We start from the raw sequence: 24219 nt of genomic DNA, 5'->3' as shown, positions 1-24219 counted from the left end.
GGACACATCTGCAGACTGCTGCCAGCAGAGCCCTAATGCTTAAATGTTGGCTGGGAAATATCCTATCGAAATCCAAACTCTGATCCTCTGACCATTACAACAGATGCCAGCAAGAGAGGATGGGGAGCCATAGTCTCCCAGACTTCGTTCCAGTGAATCTGGACCCAGGATGACAGTCTTCGGTCATCCAACCTTAGAGAATTGAAAATAGTAGAGGAGGACCTTTATTACAGGGAACTTATGTAAAGCTTTATTCCGGCAACGTAACCAAGGTACAGGTGCTTCTCACAAAATTAGAATATCATCAAAAAGTTAATTTATTTCAGTTCTTCAATCCAAAAAGTGAAACTCATATATTATATAGTCATTACAAACAGAGTGATCTATTTCAAGTGTTTATTTCTGTTAATGTTGATTATTATGGCTTACAGCCAATGAAAACACAAAAGTCATTATCTCAGTAAATTAGAATAATTAACAAAAAACACCTGCAAAGGCTTCCTACTAGTGATGAGCGAGTATGTTCTGTTAACCCTTTCGCAGAGTATGCTCGGGTGAGCACCAAGTAGTTACAGCTCCTCTGTGTTATGTTTGAATCACTCCTTTGTGCATGATTTGCGACTGTTTGACAGTTTTAATACATGTGAGGAATGTGTAAGAAATAGACATTCCTCACATGTATTAAAACTGTTAAACAGTCGCAAATCATGCACACGGGAGTGATTCAAACATAGCACCGCGCAGCTGTAACTACTTGGTGCTCACCCGAGCATACTCTGCGAAAGGGTTAACAGAACATACTCGCTCATCCCTACTTCCTACGCGTTTTAAAAAGGTCCCTTAGTCTGTTTCAGTAAGCTCGACAATCATGGGGAAGACTGCTGACTTGACAGATGTCCAGAAGGCAGTCATTGACACACTCCACAAGGAGGGTAAACTACAAAAGGTCATTGTTAAAGAAGCTGGCTGTTCACAGAGTGCTGTATCCAAGCATATTAATGGAAAGTTCAGTGGAAGGAAAAAGTGTGGTAGAAAAAGGTGCACAAGCAACGGGGATAACCGCTGCCTTGAAAGGTTTAAGAAAAGGACATTCAAACATTTGGGTGAGATTCACAATGCGTGGACTGCTGCTGGAGTCATTGCTTCAAGAGCCACCACACACAGACTTATTCAGAACATGGGCTTCAAGTGTCGCATTCCTTGTGTCAAGCCATTCATGACCAATAGGCAACGCCAGAAGCTTCTTACCTGGGCCAAGGAGAAAAAGACCTGGACTGTTCTGATTCCTGTTCTGCTAAGGACACTACAAAGGATCAGGACCGAGAGAGTCAGGACAATTCTCGCTGCACCTCTGACCAAAGAGATGCTGATTTGGGACATTGAACAGCCTGAAGTTAGAGGGTCCCCTGATTCTCCCAACAATCAGAAACCTTCTTCACCAGAGTCCAATTTACCAATCAGACCCTCGACCTTGTGTCTGGCTGCTTGGCTTCTGAGTCCACAATCCTTAAAGCGCACCTGTCAGCAGGATTGTGCTTAGTAAACCACCTACACTATCAGGTGGGCGCTGTTACACTGAGTAAAATGATACCTTTGATGAAATCCATCCAGTGCTTCTTTTATAATCTTTAGTTTCAGTTCTGCCATAATGATATGCATGTGCTCTTCTGTGTTCATGTATTCCTATCTCTGGCCTCTTGACAGGTCACTGTGCTTTCAATGACCTGCCTACTATTTTAAATACTGACTGTGTAATTTCTCTGCCCATGTGAAATTTACATATCCCAAAATGGCCACCCACGCATGCGCAGTATCATCTATCGCTTGCCAATGCTACTGCGCACTCGCGGGCGCCATTTTGCTACAGGAAAAAGAAACTTGCTTGCAGCAATATAGCTCCCGCCGCCTGCGCTTGCGCAGTAGCGTTTCTCGATTGCCGAGATGCTACTGCGCATGCGCGGTGCCATATTTCTGCACCCACACTCTTTTTCCAAAAGTAAAATGGTGCCCACGCGTGCACAGTAGCATCTCACAGCAACCGAAAGATGCTAATGCGCGGGCATCGGGCAGCCATTTTGGGGCAGAGAGATTGGAGTGGATTTGAAAAAAAAAGCATGAGACAAACAGGTCAGGAACCTCTTCAATCTTCTGTTCTTTAGGTCTTAAGTCAGCGGCAGAAGTGATGGCAAAGTCTAAAATAGTCTGTGGCACCACATGTCCCGGATCAGCAGCAGAACTGGAATGACCGCACTTCACATAGCTTCAAACTGCTGTTAGAGCCCTGATCATAGCTGGACATCAGTGTTTCAGACAATTTCATATGCTGTAACATTTAAATTGCTGTGATTGGCAGTTCAATTCTGAACAGCCACTCACAGCGATTGTTGTTGTGGGGGAAGGTGCCTTGCTGTCAGATACAGCAGGCACCTTCATGCAATCACGATGCTCTAACTGTACGTCATTGATCAGGAAGGGGTTCGTATAGGTATGTCAAATGTTGCGAAGGGGTTAATGAGCTGCATTGGCTATTCCTTCTTTAATGCATCAACAATTGAGCAGGTAAAAGGTCTGGAGCTGATTCCAGATGTGGCATTTGCATTTGGAGGTTGTGCTGTGAACCCACAACATGTGGTCAAAGGAGCTCTTAATGGAAGAGAAACAGACCATCATTAGGATGAAAAAAGAAGAAATCAATCAGAGGGATAACAGAAATGTTAGGAGTGGCCAAATCAAAGAGCACACTGATGAGCTTGGGAACTGAAAAGGGCCTTGACATCCACAGAAGACAAAAGTCATGGATGATCGCAGAATCCTTTCTATGGTGAAGAAAAACCCCTTCACAGCATCCACCAAAGTGAAGAACACTCTCCAGGAAGTTTGTGTTTCAGTTTTGAGTCTACCATAAAGAGAAGACTTCATGAGAGCAAATGGAGAGGGTTCACTATAAGGTGCAAACCATTAATCAGCCTTAAAAATAGAAAGGCCAGATTAGACTTTGCCAAAAAACATCTAAAGAATCCAGCCCAGGTCTGGAAAACCATTCTTTTGGACTGATGAAACTAAGATCAACCTGTACCAGAATGATGGGAAGAAGAAAGTATGGAGAACGTTTGGAATGGCTCATGATCCAAAGTACACCACACCCTCTGTAAAACATGGTGGAGGCAGTGTGAGTTTAAGGCAAAGAAATTGAATATTCTGCAATGACCGAGTCAATCACCAGATCTCAACCCCATCAAGCAGCATTTAACATGCTAAAGACAAAACTTCATGTGTAACTTGTTTTAATTTTTATTTCATAAATAAAAAGTACACATGAATATAAGCAACTTTGTAAATATATCTTATCAGAAAAATGTGCTTCTTCCCCCATCAGAATTGATCAGTCATTATCAAAATTCTCAATTCTGAGGTAAAATCTGTATTCTGTGAAGACAGACTTTCTCATCACTGAGGTAGATGACAGTTGATACTAATAAGATTTTATGTAGATAGGAGGAGGAGCTAGCTCTACCGCTAGCTCCTCCCTCCTGTCTACATAGAATTTTTATTTATTTTCTCTTTTGTAGCTATGATGCAGAATCTGCTTCAAAATCCATGTCAAGAAATAGTGTGAACATTCTCTAATACTGCATCACATTGGGGTACTTTATTAATCATCATAATTATTAATATCATTAAAATGTTTTTCAGATATCATCCGCGTGTCCTCTATATAGACATTGATATTCACCATGGAGATGGCGTGCAGGAAGCATTTTACCTCACTGACCGCGTTATGACTGTCTCTTTTCATAAATATGGAAACTATTTTTTTCCTGGCACAGGTAAGGCAATCATGATGGGGTGTGACACTTGTAATTCATTATTAAACCAGTCGTAATAAGAAAGGGGAGTGAAAGCAGAGGGACGATACAAATTAAAAATTCCATAGAAAGAGCTAAATATAAATCCGAATGAAGAAAACGTAACCAATGCCACATGGAGGATTGAGCATCTAAACCATACGGACCATTTAAACTATAACCTTGAATGCAAACTGCAAAATTAAACATTGCCTTTGGAGTGGAGTGGTGCTGTTTTTTTTTTTTTGTTTGTTTTTTTTTAAAGCATAGCTTATTCATCGAAATTCAGTGTAAAAGTGGCCTTCAAGAGGTCCTTTCACCAAATACTTCATGTTTAACAGGACACAGGATGTGATAATGGCTGCAGAGTGGGATAAAATGTTTTTGTTTTTCTCGTTTTTTTTTTTTCACCTCACCCTTGCGTAGATATTACATATCAAAGTATTTGGCACCCAATGAGTTAACACCCACTTGAACATATAAAAAAAAAAAAAGTTATCAAACAGTTTGAACTGGGGGCGTGTACATCTTCTCCCTGTGCGATACTGACCAATCATAAGCAGGTAGCAGCATTGAAAGGGAAAAAGATCACGCCCTAACTGAAGCTTGAGCAGATTTGTCAGTGTGTGATATTTAATGATACAGCTCTGATCTCCGTGTCTAACCTCACTTATAATTAGAAAGCACAGATGACTCGCATCTTTCAGATAAAATCCCTGTAGGGGGAGGGCAGCACAGCTGAGTTCAGCTGTGTCGCATTGCAAAGCCTTCTATCAACTTTCCTCCATACATAGCTCATTTACTTCTGTTGTACTAGCCCTCCCTCACATTGCCTCTCCGGTGATGAGAACTCAAAGTGTCAGTATTGGGGCTTATTCAGACATCATTGATTTTTCATCAGTGTTTCAGTGCCAAAAACAGTGGAACATACAGAGAAAAACTTTAATTGAAAGACTGACGGCTGTTTTGTATTTTGGAGACACTCCTGGTTTTGGCATACATACACTGATGAAAAATCACTGATGTCTGAATGAGCCCTCATTCTTATGTCTGTTGTGCTCAACCTATAATCTCTATGCTTTGACAGCAGAGCAGGCTGTCATATATCTGCCAGGAGTAGTCCAGAACAGACTACTTATGTGTGAGAGGCAATTACAGCCTGATCTTACTGCAGAGAGATTACAAGTTATTTGAGCACAGCAGACGTAAGTGTGATTACTGACATACTTGGCAATCAGGAGAGCTGATAGACGGTTTTGTAATGTGACATAGCTAAACTCAGCTGCACTGCCCCTCCCTACACACTGACTGACTTATGGAGGAGGTTAGACCAGGAGATAAGAGCTGTATCATTCCATATCACACACTGAGAAACCTGCTCTAAGCTGTAGTGGGGGCATGTTCTTCTTTCCTTAGTGTTGCTGCCTGCTTACGATTGGTCAGCATCTTACAGGGCGGAGAAGTACAGATCCACAGGGAAAACTGTTGGGCAACTTTTTTTTTAAGATTAAGTGGGTGTTACCAATGAAGTGACTTAGTAAGTTAATATCTCTGTGATGGAGAGGCAAAATGTTTTTTTGCTTATCGATAATCGTTGGATTTATCAGTTTCCCAAACCAAATGAGTTATAAAACCTGACAGCCATTTCTCATTTACCACATACACCTTGTTTGCCAATGCCATATTCAGCAGCTCCATGTAACTTGTGTTTGGCAAGTTCAAGGCTTTTTCACTTGGTTTCCTTTTAACATACACTATATAAAATGGTCAGTGTCTTTTCAACAAATGTTTGCTTATTAGATTCAGCATGTAGACAATATTTAACCCCTTTAAAGCCCAGGACGTACTAATACGTATCTGCGCCCTGGGACTTAAGAGCCAGGTACGTATTAGTACGCCCTGTTGATTTCGCCCGCACACAGGCTGTGCGGGCGCGATCCCTACCGGGTGTCAGCTGATTGTCACAGCTGACACCCGGTGCTATGTGCTGGGAGCGGTCCCGCACCGCTCCTGGCACATTAACCCCCGCAATGCTGCGATCGAAGTCGATCGCGGCATTGAGGGGGCAAGGGGAGGTGATCGCGATACTCACCTCTCCTGCCGGCGTCCAGCGCTGTCTGCCGCGGCTTCCCGGTTGTTGCCATGACGACCCAATGTCGTCATGACAACATCCGGGTCACCAGACAGCGGGAAGATACTTTGGTCATGCGCAGTGCATGACCAAAGTATCTTCTGCATCTGCAGCGCTGACAGCCTGTATAGCACAGGGATGGTGCTCCATCCCTATGCTATACTGCCGATCAGAGTAAAAAAAGTGAAAGTCCCATAGTGGTACAAAGTATAAAAGTAAAAAAAAAAAAGTCTTAGAAAATGAAAAAAAAAAAAAAAAAAATTGTAAAAAATATAAAAAAAGAAAAAAAAAAATACACCAAAAATAAAAATATAATGTACCCATCAATAAATATTATTATGAAAAAAAAACAAAACAATAAAAGTACACATATTTGGTATCGCCGGGTCCGGAACGACCTGACCTATAAAACTGTCCCACTAGTTAATCCCTTTAGTGAACGCGGTAACAAAAATAAAAAACGAAGCACAAAACAATGCTTTATCATTATACCCCGAAACAAAAAATGGAATAACACGCGATCAAAAAGACGAATATAAATAAAAATGGTACCGCTGAAAACGTCATCTTGTCCCGCAAAAAAACAAGCCACCATACAGCTCCATAAGCCGAAAAATAAAAAAGTTATAGCTCTCAGAATAAAGCGATGCAAAAAAATAATTTTTTCTATAAAAAAGCTTTTATTCTGTAAAAGCGCCAAAACATAGAAAAACAATATAAATGTGGTACCGCTATAAATGTACTGACCCGAAGAATAAAGCTACCTTATCAATTTTACCACACGCGGAACAGCATAAAAAAAAAAAATCCTGAATTGTTGGTTTTTGTATATTCTGCCTCCCAAAAATCGGAATAGAAAGCGATCAAAAAATGTCACGTGCCTGAAAATGGTACTAATAAAAACGTCAACTCATCCCGCAAAAAACAAGCCGTCACATGACTTTGTCGGCCAAAATATGGAAAAATTATAGCTCTCAAAATATGGCGATGCAAAAACTAGTTTTGCAAAAAAATGCATCTTTTAGCGTGTGACAGCTGTCAATCATAAAAACCCGATATGAATCTGTAATCGCACCGACCCGAAGAATAAAGTCGTCTAATCACTTATACCGCGCAAGGAACGGCATAAAAAATAAACTCTAGGGTTAGGGTTGGGCTTGGGGCTATGGTTGGGCTTGGGGCTATGGTTGGGCTTGGGGCTATGGTTGGGCTTGGGGCTATGGTTGGGCTTGGGGCTATGGTTGGGCTTGGGGCTATGGTTGGGCTTGGGGCTATGGTTGGGCTTGGGGCTATGGTTGGGCTTGGGGCTATGGTTGGGCTTGGGGCTATGGTTGGGCTTGGGGCTATGGTTGGGCTTGGGGCTATGGTTGGGCTTGGGGCTATGGTTGGGCTTGGGGCTATGGTTGGGCTTGGGGCTATGGTTGGGCTTGGGGCTATGGTTGGGCTTGGGGCTATGGTTGGGCTTGGGGCTATGGTTGGGCTTGGGGCTATGGTTGGGCTTGGGGCTATGGTTGGGCTTGGGGCTATGGTTGGGCTTGGGGCTATGGTTGGGCTTGGGGCTATGGTTGGGCTTGGGGCTATGGTTGGGCTTGGGGCTATGGTTGGGCATGGGGTTAGGGTTGGGCATGGGGTTAGGGTTGGGCATGGGGTTAGGGTTGGGCATGGGGTTAGGGTTGGGCATGGGGTTAGGGTTGGGCTAGAGTTGGGCTTGGAGTTAGGGTTAGGCTTGGGCTTGGGGTTAGGGTTGGGCTTGGAGTTAGGGTTAGGCTTGGGGTTGGGGTTGTATTAGGGTTGGGATTTTTTTCAAACGTAAAAAAATAAAAATGACGATATGGCGACTAGTGTTGAGCACAAGTGCACGCTACTTGAGTTTGCATTGGGTGCTCGGGTATGTACTGAGTGTCGCGGGTGCTCGAGTGACATGCTCGAGTCTCCGCCCATATGCTTCACAGCCAAAAAACCTAGCAGGGATTGCCTGCCATGTACGAGCGATCCCCGCATGTTTTTTTTTTTGGGGTGTCTAATAACCGTGAAACATGCGGGCGGGGACTCGAGCATGTCACTCGAGCATGCGCGATACATGGTGTATACCTGAGTACCCGATGCGCTCAAGACTAATGACAACTTATTCAATATGATGACCTAATGTTATCAAATTCTGTCGTACCTCTGGGTTCAAAATGTTTACTATACCCTTTGATAAAATCCTTGAGGGGTGTAGTTTCCAAAATGGGGTCACTTGTGAGTGGTTTCCACTATGTAGGCACATCAGGGCTTTCCAAATGCGACATGGCGTCCGCTCTCGATTCCAGCCAATTTTGCGTTCAAAACGTCACACAGTGCTCCTTCCCTTCTGAACTCTGCCGTGCGCCCAAATACTGTATTTTCTCCACATATGGGGTATTGGCGTACTCAGGAGAAATTGCACAAAAGTTTTTGGGGTCCATTTTCTCCTCTTACCGTTGTGAAAATAAAAAAATTTGGGGCTAAAACATTTTTGTGGAAAAAGTTTGACTTTTTTTATTTTCACGGCTCCATGTTATAAACTTCTGTAAAGCACTTGGGGGTTCAGGGTGCTCACCACACATCTAGATAAGTTCCCTGAGGGGACTAGTTTCCAAAATGGTGTCACTTGTGGGGAGTTTCCCCTGTTTAGGCACATCAGGGGCTCTCCAAACGCAACATGGCGTCTGCTAATTATTCAAGAAAATTTTACATTCAAAAAGTCAAATGGCGCTCCTTCCCTTCCGAACCTTGCTGTGCACCCAAACAGTTGTTTTTCCCCACATATTGGGTATCTGCCTTCTCAGGGGAAATTGCACAACAAATTTTGGGGTCCATTTTTTCCTGTTACCCCTGCAAAAATAAAAAAAAATGGGTCTAAAGTATCATTTTTGTGAAAAACGTTAAATGTTCATTTTTTTTTTTCCCACATTCCAAAAATTCCTGTGAAGCACCTGAAGGGTTAATAAAGTTCTTGAATGTTGTTTTGAACACCTTGAGGGGTGCAGATTGTAGAATGGTATTTTGGTTATTTTCTGTCATAAAGACACTTCAAATGTGATGTGGTCCCTAAAAAACTGGTTTTGTAAACTTTGTTGGAAAAATGAGAAATTGCTGGTCAACTTTTTAACCCTTATAGCTCCCTAATAAAAAAATAAAAAAAATTTAGTTCCAAAATTGTGCTGCTGTAAAGTAGACATGTGGGAAATGTTATTAACTATTTTGTGTGATATATCTCTCTGATTTAAGGGCATAAAAATTCAAATTTTGAAAATTTCAAAATTTTCGTTTTTTTCACAAATAAATGCAAGTGATATATCGAAGAAATTTTACCACAATCATGAAGTACAATATGTCATGAAAAAACAATCTCAGAATCAGGGGGCTTAGTTGAAGCATTCCAGAGTAATTACCTCATAAAGTGACAATGGTCAGAATTGTAAAAAATTGGCCTGTCATTAACATGCAAACCACCTTGGGGGGTAAAGGAGTTAAAATTCTGATACTTTTATTACCAAAAATGATTATTTTTAAATAAAAAAAAATCCCTAGAATTATGGATATTAAGTGTGTCCTGTCTGAGTAATTAGCTTTCCACTGCCTGTTGTCAAGATTAATCATATGTAGTCACAGACAAGTGGGATGGATTGCAGAAGGTTGAAACATGTCCTTCCAAGCTTGATGCTTCTCCTTAAGACAGTATTATACAGGATATCCTGCTGCACACTGTGAGCGCTGCTAAACCTTTCCCTCCTCCCTCCTTATTCAGCTTACATCCCTGTTTCTTATGGCAGATCAGCAGTGCAGCTTTTCTATTCTTTCCTCCACTTTTGTGTTCTATGCAGTGGGAAAGCTGGGTTACAGCTTTGCTAACTGAATCAGCCACTGTAACCCAGCTTTCCCACTGACATGCATTATATTACTACAATTCAATGCATTGGGGAAAGTAAGGAAAAGGAAATCCAGATTGCTACAGCTCAGTCAGCACAGAGGAATAAAGAGGCCCTTCCAGTGTCTAGGCAGCTGAGGAGGCATAAAACCACCCGGGAGGATCATGTGCTATATAGGACTGTGTGCTTTATGTTACATTAACATCCAAATGATAGGTACTGCTTAACCCTCTATTATATAACCCTTTGTCTTGTTTCAGGTGACATGTATGAGGTTGGAGCTGAAAGTGGGAGGTATTACTGTCTGAACGTCCCATTAAGAGATGGCATTGATGACCAAAGTAAGCACTCACAAGATGAATATTGGGTGAATAAAGCCCCCGTCACACTAAGCGAGATCGCTGCTGAGTCACAAGTTCTGTGACGCAACAGCGACCTCAGTAGCGATCTCGTTACGTTTGACACTTAGCAGCGACCAGGCCCCTGCTGTGAGATCGCTGGTCGTGTCGGAATGGTCTGGACATTTCTTTGATCGTTGAGGTCCCGCTGGGTAGCATGTATCGCTCTGTTTGACACCTTACCAACGACCTTGTTAACGACTTAGACACAGAAACACATAGTCGTGCATCGTTATACAGATCGTTACGGGTCGCCGCATCGTTGCTGCGTCGTTGGGAAGATCTGACTGTTGAACATCTCACGAGCGACCACATAGCGATGCAGCAACGATCCCTGACAGGTCGTATCGTTGTCGGGATCGCTGTAGCGTCGCTATGTCTGACGGGGCCTTAAGACACTCGGGGCCTCGTTTGCAAACAATACTTGGAGAACAGATGGCACCTTCATTTTCAAACTCCAAAAAAATAAAAGTTTGAGTCTTACTAGTTTCTTTGGGCAACACTGGCCCTTTGTGGGGGAGTATGGGGGGACCCTGGATGTCTTGTGTGAATATTCCTACCTGATTGCCCATGTAGTAGAGGTAAATGCCTGATGTCTAGTTACTGCATTACTCAATCTGATCCATATAATACTTTTTTTCTCTTTGTACTGAAAGGTTACAGACATCTCTTCCAGCCGGTGATTAAACAAGTGGTGGATTACTATCAGCCAACCTGCATTGTTCTACAGGTAAGGATTGCAGACTTGTCACACCTACGTTGTGGAATTATAGGGAATTCCCTTTGATATTCACAAGAGATCCAGTATGTGCCTGTCACAGCAGCGAGCGGCTGCAGTATACCGCACATAGAGATGCATATCTCACATATAGTATATTGCAGGAAATAGAGCAAGGGATCAGAGGAGCACAGGTTCAAGTTCTCCAGGGGACTAAAAAATAGTGTAAGAAGAAAATGTTTATAGAAATATAAGAAAAGAATATACAAATTTAATTGCCATCCTTTTCCTCATTAAAATATATATATTTGGTATCGCTGTGTCTGTAAAAGTCCGATCTGTTAAAATATAAAATGAATTAACCTGGTTGATATCAAAATACCTTATGCACCTCAAATGGTGTCTATAAAAAAATGACACCTTGCCACACAAAAAAACAAAGTAAATCACACAGCTCCATTGATCTAAAAATGAAAATGTTACTGATTCATTTACTTTTTAAAAAAAAAAATTAAAAAAAAATTTCAAAATTTCACCACCTTAATAAAAAGAATAAAATACTTTACATGTTTGATGTCACTGTAATCACACCAGACTGTAGAGTCACATTGCCAAGTAATTTTTACTGCACTATGAACGCCCTAAAAAAATACTGGCACTTGGCATTTTTATCCCATTTTCTTGTATATTGTCAAAATTAATTGTCTTTAAAAACTACAACTCATCCTTTCAAAAAACAAGCGCTCATATGCCTTTGTTGACAGAAACACAAAAGTTATGGCTGTTTTAAGAAGGGGGGGTGAAAGCGCAAAAAAACTGAAAATCGCCCTGGCAAGGAAGTAAAGAAGATGTTATGAGTTCCCTGTAGATGTGGCTGCTTATTAGCCCCTTGTAAGTGGCCTTCAGCTAGTCTCAAGCCATGGCAACTTTATGGATGAACGATCTGTAGAAAGATTGATCTTGTGCAAGTTTAGATAGGTCCACCAGGGACTTCTACACCGTTATTTTGATAGTATCAAGCCAAACCATATAATTAAATTGAAAAATGGAATACAATTACCAACACAAAATATAGCACAAAAACCCTTTAAGAATTAACCTTTTAATGGATATTTTTAAAAGTTTCAATAATCATATATCTGAATAGACAAAAACCCTTTTGTAAAAACACACCAAGGGTATCAAGGTGCTGTGTTGAGGTATATAAATATAACACACGCAGACTGGCCCTATCTGGCCCCTAAAGTCTGCTCCCTGCTTGACTGCGAAGGTTGGCACCCTAAAGAGTCGACATTGCCCCCCGCTCAATGTCGGCATTCCCTCAATCACCCTCAATGCCTCTGATTAAAACATACACAAGACATGAAGACAGAAAAATCACTGCTCAGGTTTTAGATATCTATGCTATTAAATCTTCATAAAAGATGTCCTATGTAAATATTGCTATCACTTCTCCGATCCAGGGTCACAGTTAGCTGAGACATTAAAGTAGATCTATGCCTTTACACTTCTCACTATATTAAAGTGCATCTGTACCTAATGAATTTTAACAATGTTCATCTCCATGTAACGGCATACTGGAGCAATGCATGAACTTCAAAGGAGATGCCCTATCCAATTATAATTGTCACTTTCCAGATAAAAATAGAAAATCAGATGAAGCATGAAAGTGCATCGATGCCCTTACAGTTCTCACCAAAATAGAGTGCAATTTACACAATTCTAATATAGCAGCCTGACTAAACAATGTACAGAACCATGCACAATATTAACATGCCAACGCGTTTAACCCCCTCCTTAATTGGGGTTCTTCAGGGGACTCTATTAGGAGAAAACCACAATGGGTCCGTGGGCAGATGTGGGGTGCGGTTCAACCCCAGTCAATAGTAAATCTTGGTTGAAGAACCCCATTTAAGGAGGGGGTGAAACGCATTGAGACAAAGGGATCGTTCATTTTAAACTTCCGATATGTCACGGGTTCATTAAATGTTGTAGCTATGCTATTTTTGTTGGACCAAAATCTAAAGCCTATTATATATGAGAGCTGTGAGTGCATTAAGATTGGAATAAGCATTGCTTATACTGTGCTAGATGACAGTAGAATTCTCTTAGAGCATGTTAATATTGTGCATGGTTCTGTACATTGTGTAATCAGGCTGCTATATTAGCATTGTGTAAATTTAACAGGCACAACCGTAAAGGCATAGATGCACTTTTTATGCTTCATCAGATTTTCTATTTTTATCTTGAAAGTGACAATAATAATTGGATATGGCATCTCCTTTTGAAGTTCATGCATTGCTTTTTTGTTAAGTATAAAATTCCACATGTGTTAATTCATAGTTTTCATGCCTTCAGTGTGAATGTACAATTTTCACAGTCATGAAAATACAGAAAAATCTTTAAATGAGAAGGTGTGTCCAAACTTTTGGTCTGTACTGTAGATGTACTTTAATGTCTCATCTGACTTTGACCCTGAATCTGAGAGGTGAGCGTATCAAGCCATTGGGTTGCTGGTCTTCCTCCCCGCCTTTTCCCTTCCATTTATCGACCATGGTGTTCTTCTCCAGTGATCGCTCTCATCGTGTGATGTGTCCTTTATCCACCTTTAAATTAATATACCCTGTAGTGTGTTGCTTTTTTTTCTTTCTTCTTTCTTTATAAAAGGTAATAAATATTATACAGCACATTTATAAATTCTTGCACTATGTCACAATCCAAACTGTATTTTTGGGTCTTGTGTAATGAGTATCATACGTAGCAGAGCATGGCCATCACCTAGCTACATGTTCTTCTAAGAGTGATTTTCTTACAATCTGAGTACTGTACTTCTTTCTAAACTTCCAGTGCGGTGCGGACTCCCTGGGATGTGACAGACTAGGATGTTTTAACCTGAGTATAAGAGGACACGGGTAAGCTGCACATATAACTTTTCTGTTCAGCATGAATACAGAAACGCGCCCGTGCACACACACCGGGTTGTATGTGAATATGGAATTTTTTTTATGGAATGTACAGTGATGAAGATATTTTTAACTATTTTTGGTATAAACATTCAGCTTATCTAGTCACGTGTGTATCAAGGTAGAAGGGGATCCAACAAACGTGAGTAGATAAAATCAATGTTTGTTTCAAAATTGTTAAAAATACCTTTTTCAGTAAATATCCCATGAAAAGTTTAGGCAAAGCTTCTGTAAGATATGTGAGTTGCTACATATTTGATCCTTTAAACTCCCTGCTTCTTAGTCTTAACTAGTCATAGTAGGAGAGTGGTTCTTTAACCCTATATATTCCAGATTGGGACACCGTCCACTAGACTTAAGACAGCATTTAAAAACAAAATCATGGTACAAAAGAGAAAAAAAATGGTTTTGGGCTTATACGTTAGAGCAGCAAAGTACAGTGCTTAAAAAGGTTTCAAAAGATGGAATAATAAAAATTCATACATAGAAGTAAAAAACAGTATAAAATGAAAGGGATAAAATACAGATGTGGCTAGCAAATTGGATCCGTGAGATCTTCTGGTGGAGGAGAACACAGCGGTAAATATGAATGGATCTGCAATACACATAGTTTCTTTTGTGATCTGGTATTAATATTCTTTAGATCACATGTTCTAAAAGGTCTCCTCAAACCCATCACTCATCTTTCTGCTGCAGTAAGAGGGGGCACGCTGATTTGATTGTATTTTAATCCAGTTTTAGCCTGCCTTTCTGATATTTTCCCCCAGAAACTGCCTGGAGAAACAATATGGCTATCCTCTTACTGAACATCTTTCGGCATTCTATACCTACCACATATGAATATGATATATTCTTAATTGAGGGAGATATTGAGCTCCTGTGGGTTGCAAGCTACAAAAACATATGCAATTTTACCCAGAGATGCAAATATTCTCCATGATCATAGATAGATAGATAGATCTATGAATTCTGTAAAACTAGAATTATAATTCAAAATACTATAAAATATTGTTTTACCTTCTGCTGAATGTGGAGTACAGACGGAGTATCTGCACAAGGTGAAAGTATTAATGCTCCTGAGTTTAACACCTGTTTGCCAGGGAAGGCATACAGGACATATCTGCTGGCCCAGATGGATAGCCAACATTGACAGCTACCTGTTGATTAGGGCTCTTTCACACGTCAGTATCTCCGGTATGTGTGGTGACAGTTTCCACTCATACTGGAGACACTGACACACGTAGACCCATTCAAATGAATGGGTCTGTGCACATGTCAGTGTGTTTTCACGGACCCTGTCTCCGTAGGCAAAACATGCTGACATGTCCGGTTTTTACAATCTGTACGGGCCGCAAAACATCCCAAACTGAAGACACAGATGATATCCGTGTGTCATCTGTGTGATATGTACAGGCGCCTGGGAATCAGCGGTACAGTTCGCACTTTTCCCAAGTTCTGAGTGCTGAACGCTGCCCTCATCATTGTTCCCTGCTGGCGTTGCGATCAGCACCAGCAGGGACAATTATGAGAGTAGTAGTAGTCTGCCCCCGCAGTGTCCGACTGTAGAAATAAGAATAAAATAAAAAAAAACTTATACTCACCTCTCCTAAGTGTCCCCCCGCTGTAATCCATGCGACTGATAATGCAGAGGAGCCGGGGAGGATGACTCCTGCAGCAAGCGGGCCCCAGAGCTGCGCTGAGCTCAGTGAGTGACTGGACAACGCTCGCTGAGCACAGCTCCGGAGCCCTCTCGCTGCAGGAGTCATTCTCTTATCGTTCGCATGGATTACAGTGGGGGACACTTGAAACAGGTGAATATAAGTTTTTTTTTATTTTATTCTTATTTTTACAGTTGGACACTGTGGGAGCAAACACTACTACTCTCATCCTTGTCCCTGCTGGTGCTGGTCGTAGTGCCAGCAGGGAACAATGATGAGGGCAGCGTTCAGCGCCCGGCACTTAGGAACACCGCTAATTCTACACTGAGTCGCCGATACGTGTGCTCCTGATGTGGCACACGGTTGTCACACATGTGCTACTCAGGTGCACATGGACATGGATATCTCCGGTACTGGTTTCTCCAGTACCGGCAATATCAGGACTTGTGAAAGAGCCCTTACTCTGTATGTGAACTCCAGGTCTGCTCTTCATCAAATAACCTGCTTCAATTACCCGTTCACAGTGGGGTGTGTAGGCAGTGATCCAGTGCCCCCAGCCTTTGATCTGTATAACTCATAATCCCACTTATGACAGTCTGTAACTTCAGACTCCTAATTTGAAAACCACCCCAAAGACCTGCAGCAATGCTGTTCTCCAGTTAATGTTCTGAACTGTCATACAAATAAAAAATGGACTCTTGTTATGTTGTTCTTCTGTGTTTTATCCATAGTGACTGTGTCCAGTATGTAAAGAGCTTTAATATTCCTCTGCTTGTACTAGGAGGAGGAGGTTACACTGTCCGTAATGTAGCACGATGCTGGTAAGTATCTGTAGGATTTAAAAATAATGCATATTTCTTCAATCATTAAGCTATGTAATTATCATATCTATTAGATATACTTTTATATAGATATTTCTGTCAAATAGCTTTATATATGGATGAATTCTTCTTGATCAGAAGCTGTCTGCAGTAAGATGTGCCAGTCTATTAAAGGGATTGTCTAGTGACAACAAGTAATGTGGATAGGCGATAACTTGTTTATCGGTGGGGGTCCTACCGCTGGGCCTTCACCAATCGGCAGAAATGGCAACTTTTAGTCCCTTTTAGAATGGCGTGACCGTGCGCATTCTTCACTGTTGCTCCATTCGCTCAGCTTTTTCAAGCAGATAAGGAATGGAGCGTCAGTCGGTCATTCAACCTGCTGTGCCATTTTGTAATAGGGGTAAAAGTTCCCCAATAAAAGAAAAAAAACTGGGGTGTCCAAAAAAATTTGCAGCTTGATTTCACTTTCATTAAAAGTAGGTCACAGTAGGACAGCGTTCTGATGTTGATGTGTTTTGACCCAACTTGTCTTAATCGGAGCATGTCCCTTGTATGTTGTTTCCTTATTTAAAACCATTAAACACTCCCCACAGTGACCTCATCTAATAATTAATCAGTGAATCAGCAGGTACAAATATCAAAATACTAAATATTAGATAAATTGGTTAGTATTTCACATGGTAAACGGTTTCAGTAAATGTACATAAGATCATTGCGAAAATTTAGTCCACAGGGTGACCTCGATTTAATCTCATTATCCACGATGCCTCGTTTTTTAATAGAATTTTTTGTCCAGTCACCTCCTCATTTAGGTTTGTTAATTCTAGCGAATCCGAAAAAGGTAAATGTTTCCAAACTCCATTCATGTAACTCGGAAAAATGTTCTGCAGCTCCTTAGGTATTGACAATTTTTTTTCTTTTTGATGTCCGCTATATGTTCCACAATCCTGGTTTTAAGCTTCCTATTTGTGCATCTGATGTAAAGTGACTTGCAAAAGTATTCTCTCCCTTGGCTTTTTTATCTATTTTGTTGCATTACAACCTGTGTTTAAATATTTTTGTAATCGGATTTGTGTGTGATGCATCAGCACTAAATAGTCTAAGTTGGTGAAGGGAGAAAAATATAGGCATAAATTAAACTTATGGGATCAAATAACTAAAAATTGGCATGTGCATATGTATTCACCCCTTTTGCGATGAAGCCCCTAAAAGTTTCTGGTGCAAGCAGTTACCTTCACAAGTCACATGCTTGGTGAAAGGAAGTCCACCTGTGTGCAATCTAAGTGTCGCATGGTCTGTCGGTATATACACACCTTTTCTGAAAGACCACAGAGGCGGCAACACTAACCAAACAGCACCATGAAGACCAAGGAGATCTCAAGAACTTTGTCCCTGACTTGTAGAAGTACAAATCAGGGTTGGGTTATAAAAAAAAAAAAAAAATATATATATATATATATATCCCAATCGCTGATGATCCACCGAAGCACCATCAAATCTATAATCATCAAATGGAAAAACATGGTACCACAACAAACCTGCCAAGAGAGGGCCGCCCACCAAAACTCTCAGCCCAGGAAGGTGGGCATTAATCCGTGACACAGCACAGAGACCAAAGGTAACCCTCAAGGAGCTGCAGAATTCCCAAGCAGAGATTGGCGTATTTGTCCATACGACCACAATAAGCCATACACTGCATAGAGGTGGCCTTTATGGTGGAATGGGCAGAAAAAAAGTCTTTACCTACACCCAAAAATTGTAAGGCTCATTTTGAGTTTGCAAAACGACAAGTGGGAGACTCCTCAAATGTATGGAGGAAGGTGCTGTGGTCAGATGAGACGAAAATTGAACTTTTTGACCACCAAGGTAAACGCTATGTCTGGTGACAAACCAACACAGCTCATCACCCCAAGAAACATGGTGGTGGCAGCATCATGCTGTGGGGATGTTTTTCGACAGCAGTGACATGGAATATTGTCCAAGTCAAGGTGAATGTGGATGGTACGAAATAGAGGGATATTGTTGAGGAAGGAGGAAAACCTGTTTGTCAGTGATTTGAGAATGGGGCGGAGGTTCACCTTCCAACAAGACAATGACCCAAAGCATACTGCTAAAGCAACACTCGAGTGGTTTAAGTGGAAACAGGTAAATGTTTTGGAGGGACCTAGTCACAGCCCAGACATTAATCCAATTGAGAATCTGTGGTCAGACTTGAAGATTGCTGTTCACCAGAGAAAACCATCTAACGTGTAGGAGCTGGAGCAGTTTTGCCTTGAGGAATCGGCAAAAATCCCAGTGACAAGATGTGGAAAGCTCATAGAGACTTATCTAAAGTGCCTTGCAGCTGTAATTGCCCCAAAAGGAGGCACTACAAAGTACTGACTTTAGAGGGGTGAATAGTTATGCACACTTTTCAGTTATTTTGTCCTATTTGTTGTTTGCTTTACAATAAAATGAAAGCCAAATGTTCTTTGTAGGCATGTTTTTTACATGAACTGATGCAAACCCTCAAAAAAAGGTGGAATTCCAGCAGTACATGGGAAAAATGCCATGGGGGAGGGTGTGAATACTTTCACAAGCCACTGTACATTAACTTGCATACTATTGCATACACAACATGTGCGGTGTCAGTTAATAAATGACTTGATTTTAAATAGTCCTGAATTTTTATTGCTAAAATAATTAGTTTTGGTGGTATGTTGACAAACTGTACAATTATGTCTCCTGCACTTAAAAAAAAAACCTGTCTGAGACAACCATGTATTAGCAGAAGTGCATTTACTTTCATAGAGACTAGGAGAAAGAGAATCTCTCAATGTTCTGCCCCTTTTAGCAATGAAACAGCAGCCTTGTCTGAGGATTTTGACTAAAACTTCATCTTGATTTAGTACAGGTAAATATTTTTTAATGATTTGTTTGATGGAATTTAGTTGGTTGCTATAGGAAGTAACAAAATTCACTGTCATATTTTTGTTTTTATTATAAATATTATTTTGAGATTTATCCCTATGTAAACTTTTTTCTTGTTATTCCTACAAATTTTTTGTCCAGCATTTTTTAAGATTTTTTTGTTATAACCTTTTTGTTTCAAGCTGTTTCTGATATGTTATTGTTCCAAAAAAAGTGCAGAGTCTGAACAGATTCGTTTAGCGTGGACCATTTCACCATAAGGAATGGCAGTCAAATTGTGTTTGTGGTGACAACTATCTGCTTTTAATGTTGTGTTTCCCATACAAGGTTTTCTGTAGATAGTGTTATGAACTTTGTTGCAAAGTATCTCCCATTAGCAAGGTTCAAAAAGAATTCCAATCGATACCAAAGAATTAGTAAATTTTAAATTAAGATGGTTATCATTCATGTATTGCATGAATTTTGGCATGGTCTCTTCATCACCAGACCAAACCACCAGAATGTCGTCTATGAAGCGACCGTACCAGAGCAGGCAATCCTTGAGTGGGTTATTGTGAGAAAAAATAAAAATAAATCCTCCCACCATGCAACAAAAAGAATGGCTAAAGATTGTGAAAATTTGAACTCCACTGAGGCACCCCAAATCTGTAAGAAATACTTAACATTGAACATGAAGAATTGTATCTAATACATTTGGATTGACATTAATAAAAATTGCTGACATATTGAAGGTCTTTAGATGGTGGGTAATGACTTCTAGTGCAAGATGGTGAGGAATGCTGGAATATAAGTTTACTCCATCACATGTAAAAAAAAAGGGGCTGGGGGGTTTGGGACCTTGCTGGGCAGTTGAAAAAAGATTGTTCTCAGTGGAAAAAGCAAGATAATCTCAAAAAAACTGGGAAAACTTATTGACTCGAGTATAAGCCTAGGGTGGGAAATGCAGCACCTACTGGTAAATTTCCCCATCCTGGTACGCATTGCTCCCTCATCCCCAATCCTGGTATTCATGGCCTCCTCATCCCCCAATCCTGGTATGCATGGCCTCCTCATCCCCCAATCCTGGTATGCATGGCCTCCTCATCCCCCAATCCTGGTATGCGTGGCCTCCTCACCCCCCAATCCTGGTATGCGTGGCCTCCTCACCCCCCAATCCTGGTATGCTTGGCCTCCTCACCCCCCAATCCTGGTATGCGTGGCCTCCTCACCCCCCAATCCTGGTATGCGTGGCCTCCTCACCCCCCAATCCTGGTATGCGTGGCCTCCTCACCCCCCCCAATCCTGGTATGCGTGGCCTCCTCATTTCCCAATCCTGGTATGCGTGGCCTCCTCATTTCCCAATCCTGGTATGCGTGGCCTCCTCATTTCCCAATCCTGGTATGCGTGGCCTCCTCATTTCCCAATCCTGGTATGCGTGGCCTCCTCATCCCCCAATCCTGGTATGCGTGGCCTCCTCACCCCCCAATCCTGGTATGCGTGGCCTCCTCATTCCCCCCAATCCTGGTATGCGTGGCCTCCTCATTCCCCCCAATCCTGGTATGCGTGGCCCCCTCATCCCCCAATCCTGGTATGCGTGGCCCCCTCATCCCCCAATCCTGGTATGCGTGGCCTCCTCATCCCCCAATCCTGGTATGCGTGGCCTCCTCATCCCCCAATCCTGGTATGCGTGGCCTCCTCATTCCCCCCAATCCTGGTATGCGTGGCCTCCTCATTCCCCCCAATCCTGGTATGCGTGGCCTCCTCATTCCCCCCAATCCTGGTATGCGTGGCCTCCTCATTCCCCCCAATCCTGGTATGCGTGGCCTCCTCATTCCCCCCCCAATCCTGGCATGCGTGGCCTCCTCATTCCCCCCAATCCTGGTATGCGTGGCCTCCTCATTCCCCCCAATCCTGGTATGCGTGGCCTCCTCATTCCCCCCAATCCTGGTATGCCTGGCCTCCTCATTCCCCCCAATCCTGGTATGCGTGGCCTCCTCATCCCCCAATCCTGGTATGCGTGGCCTCCTCATCCCCCAATCCTGGTATGCGTGGCCTCCTCATCCCCCAATCCTGGTATGCTTGGCCTCCTCATCCCCCAATCCTGGTATGCGTGGCCTCCTCATCCCACGTCACAGCCATGCGCTCTCAGACGCTGATGTGAGCTGCTGCTGGCATATTCACTCCTCTCCACGCCTGGACTATGGGGGTGAAGAAGAGTGAATATGCATTCTCTTTAGTAGCGGGCACTATCAACAGGAGCCACGGCTCAGCGCTCCTCCATGCCCGCTACTAAAGAGAATGAATATTCATTCTTCTCCACGCCCATGGGAGTGGGGAAGAGGAAATATTCATTTGCCTTTAGCAGCGGGCACAAGTGGTATCTGCAGCAGCAGCTACTGCGTGTGCCCCGCTCCTCTGCCGCCGCAAGCCACCCCCACCCCACTATCCACCAACGTAATTTCTATATGCTCGGGTATATACCAGAGTATATGAGCCGAGGGGGGCTTTTTCAGCACAAAAAATGTGCTGAAAAACTTGGCTTATACTTGAGTATATACGGTAGGTCCCTTCCTCAGGCATTGTATAACAAAGTATCTGTAGAAACATAAATATATGCACACAAAAGAAAAGAAACGTCCATCGTTTACAGCCAGACCATTAGATATAATCGTATCTGTTCCAGTCCAACGGACAGGGATAAACACCTAACCCATCTTAAAAAGACATTTTTAAACCAAGGTTACCACCCGACCTCCATTGATGACCAGATCAATAGAGCCACAAGGATCCCTAGAAGTTAATTACTTCAGTACGGAGAAAAAGATGAAAATAATCGTGTACCTTTGGTGGTGACCTACAACCCACACCTTGAGGTACTGAGCAAAACTGCCAAAAAACTTCACCACATCCAACACTAGGATGACCGGCTAAAAACAATATTCAAAGACCCTACCCTTGCTTTGCTACAGGCAACCTCCAAATTTAAGAACCATCATGATCTGAAGTTCAATGCCCTCAGAAACACCAAGAGGAACTTTTCCTTGCAATGAGAAGAGCTGTAAAACCTGCACCCATGTAGAGACCAAAGACAGGATACAGATTCCCAACACACAACAGGATTATAAGATTCCCGGGACATTCACATGTTCCTCTTCCAATGTGGTGTTCTTAATTCTGTGCACTATATGTCCTATTCGGGGTCTCTATGTGGGAGATACCGGACAGAACCTGAGAGCAAAGATCGCCACACGATTACAGATAAAAAAAACATGTACCTGGGGCAGGAAATGCTGCGGGCCCCAAGCTGGTAGGAGGTGGTGTTCAGCAGAGGCAGGAGTGGGGCGATGGTGCGGGCCCTAGGCTGCTAGAAGGTGGTGTTCAGCAGAGGTAGCAGTGGGGCGATGGTGCTGGCCCTAGGCTGCGCCTCCGACGGGCATTTTCCCACAGTCCACCGCATTGAAAAGTATGGAAAATGCGGGTCTCCGGGCTTTCACAAAATGTCAGCGGAGCCCCCTCACCGCCGGACACCACCTCCTACCAGCCTGGGACCTGCACCATCGCCCCACTCCTACCTCCACTGAACACCCCCTTCTAAAAGCCTGGGACCCGCACTATCGCCTCACTTCTGCCGCCACCAGCCTCCTGCAGCAGCGACCCTGGGACTCCGCTTCACCGCCGCTGTTATGCTACACCACTCCACCGCAGCTACAGTTTGGATTATAAAACTTACCCCTATTTTCCCCTCCTACTTTGGGGTGGGGGGGGGGGGGGGAGTGCTTTTTATAATCTTATAATCCAAAAAATACGGTAATTGTGTCCTCTAAAACAGTGAGGACTGGTTCTCTGTATAATTTCACATCCAAAACCACTACTACTACGAAATAATATGGATATTAGTATTCACTCCTCGACAAGGGGGTCTGAGGAGCGAATAATATGGTTATTTTCTTAATTTTTTGAGTCTGTATTTCCCTTTTGTCAAGGTTGCCTGTAGTGTGTTTTAAGGCAGAGCGATTATGTAGTTCCTTTAGTTCTTTTTTCAATTAACATCTGAAATCAATCGCATGCAGGTGTTCCACAGGATAGGTGATGACTTGTTTCCATGGTACAGCCCCTTTAAGAATTATCCAGTGCCAACCAGAGTTTGAGCAGTGCTAATGATGTTCTGACTCTCAAACCTGCCGAGAAGTGGGCACCATAGACCGGTATTAAAACAGAATACCACATAGAAGCTGTAATGGCCGTAATGTCATCAGCACCACTCACGTCCGATGCGGAAGTGATCAGCTTTGGTCGTCACAGGAAAAGTGTACCAGTTTCTCAAATTAATAACATTTGGGTAAAATTGTAGCAACTGCTGATGATGATTTGTAGGTGAGTACTACAGACTTAGAAACAAGAATGGGCAGACTTGTACTCCTACTGGGTTTAGGTCACAGATTGTTACTTTGCCTGATATATTGTTTGTGTACAGAATGGTGGGGACTGTATAATGCAAGAACAGCAATCCCACCCCTTGTGCAGCCCCTCTGAACGTATGAGAATTCTTCAGCCGTTGGATTAGATCTTATGTATTGCAGGACTTATGAAACCTCTTTGCTGGTAGATGAAACAATTAGTGAAGAGTTGCCTTATAGTGGTAAGTGCTGATCTATTGTCATTTTGTCTTCTCTTTGATATTTATGGCTAATACACAGAATATGACATGAATGGCTGATAAATGAGGGGGCCACATCTAGGACCTGCACCCATCTCCATGAACAGCTCCTCCTCGTTGGGCTGTATTAAGAACTCCTGTAGAAGGGAATGGAGAGCGCAGTTAATGTATGACCACTTCTCTGTTTCTAGAAAGGTGCTGATAGGATGATCTCTTGTTATTGATAAGTGATTCTGTGAAAAT

The 24219-nt window shown here is 42.3% G+C and overlaps 1 protein-coding gene across 2 annotated transcripts in view; it reads left to right on the top strand.

Annotated features, from left to right (window-relative positions):
* Positions 1–24219, top strand: part of HDAC3 (histone deacetylase 3) — an 86041-nt gene that overhangs the window by 29674 nt on the left and 32148 nt on the right. For both annotated transcript variants that reach the window (XR_012250905.1, XM_073649671.1), the window contains exons 7-12: positions 3694–3827; positions 10130–10210; positions 10924–10997; positions 13833–13897; positions 16338–16427; positions 23900–23958. Coding sequence is in view for 1 of the 2 variants with exons in the window: in XM_073649671.1 (XP_073505772.1) it covers positions 3694–3827; positions 10130–10210; positions 10924–10997; positions 13833–13897; positions 16338–16427; positions 23900–23958 (503 nt within the window). In the remaining variant the exon portion in view is untranslated. The remainder of the gene's footprint in view (positions 1–3693; positions 3828–10129; positions 10211–10923; positions 10998–13832; positions 13898–16337; positions 16428–23899; positions 23959–24219) is intronic.

The sequence above is a fragment of the Phyllobates terribilis genome, unplaced genomic scaffold, assembly GCF_046119375.1.
Source record: "Phyllobates terribilis strain yellow unplaced genomic scaffold, ASM4611937v1 Scaffold_10__3_contigs__length_209671492, whole genome shotgun sequence".
Classification (NCBI taxonomy): domain Eukaryota; kingdom Metazoa; phylum Chordata; class Amphibia; order Anura; family Dendrobatidae; genus Phyllobates; species Phyllobates terribilis.
Note: the sequence above shows the minus strand (reverse complement) of the source record. Positions and strands in the feature narration are given on the sequence as shown.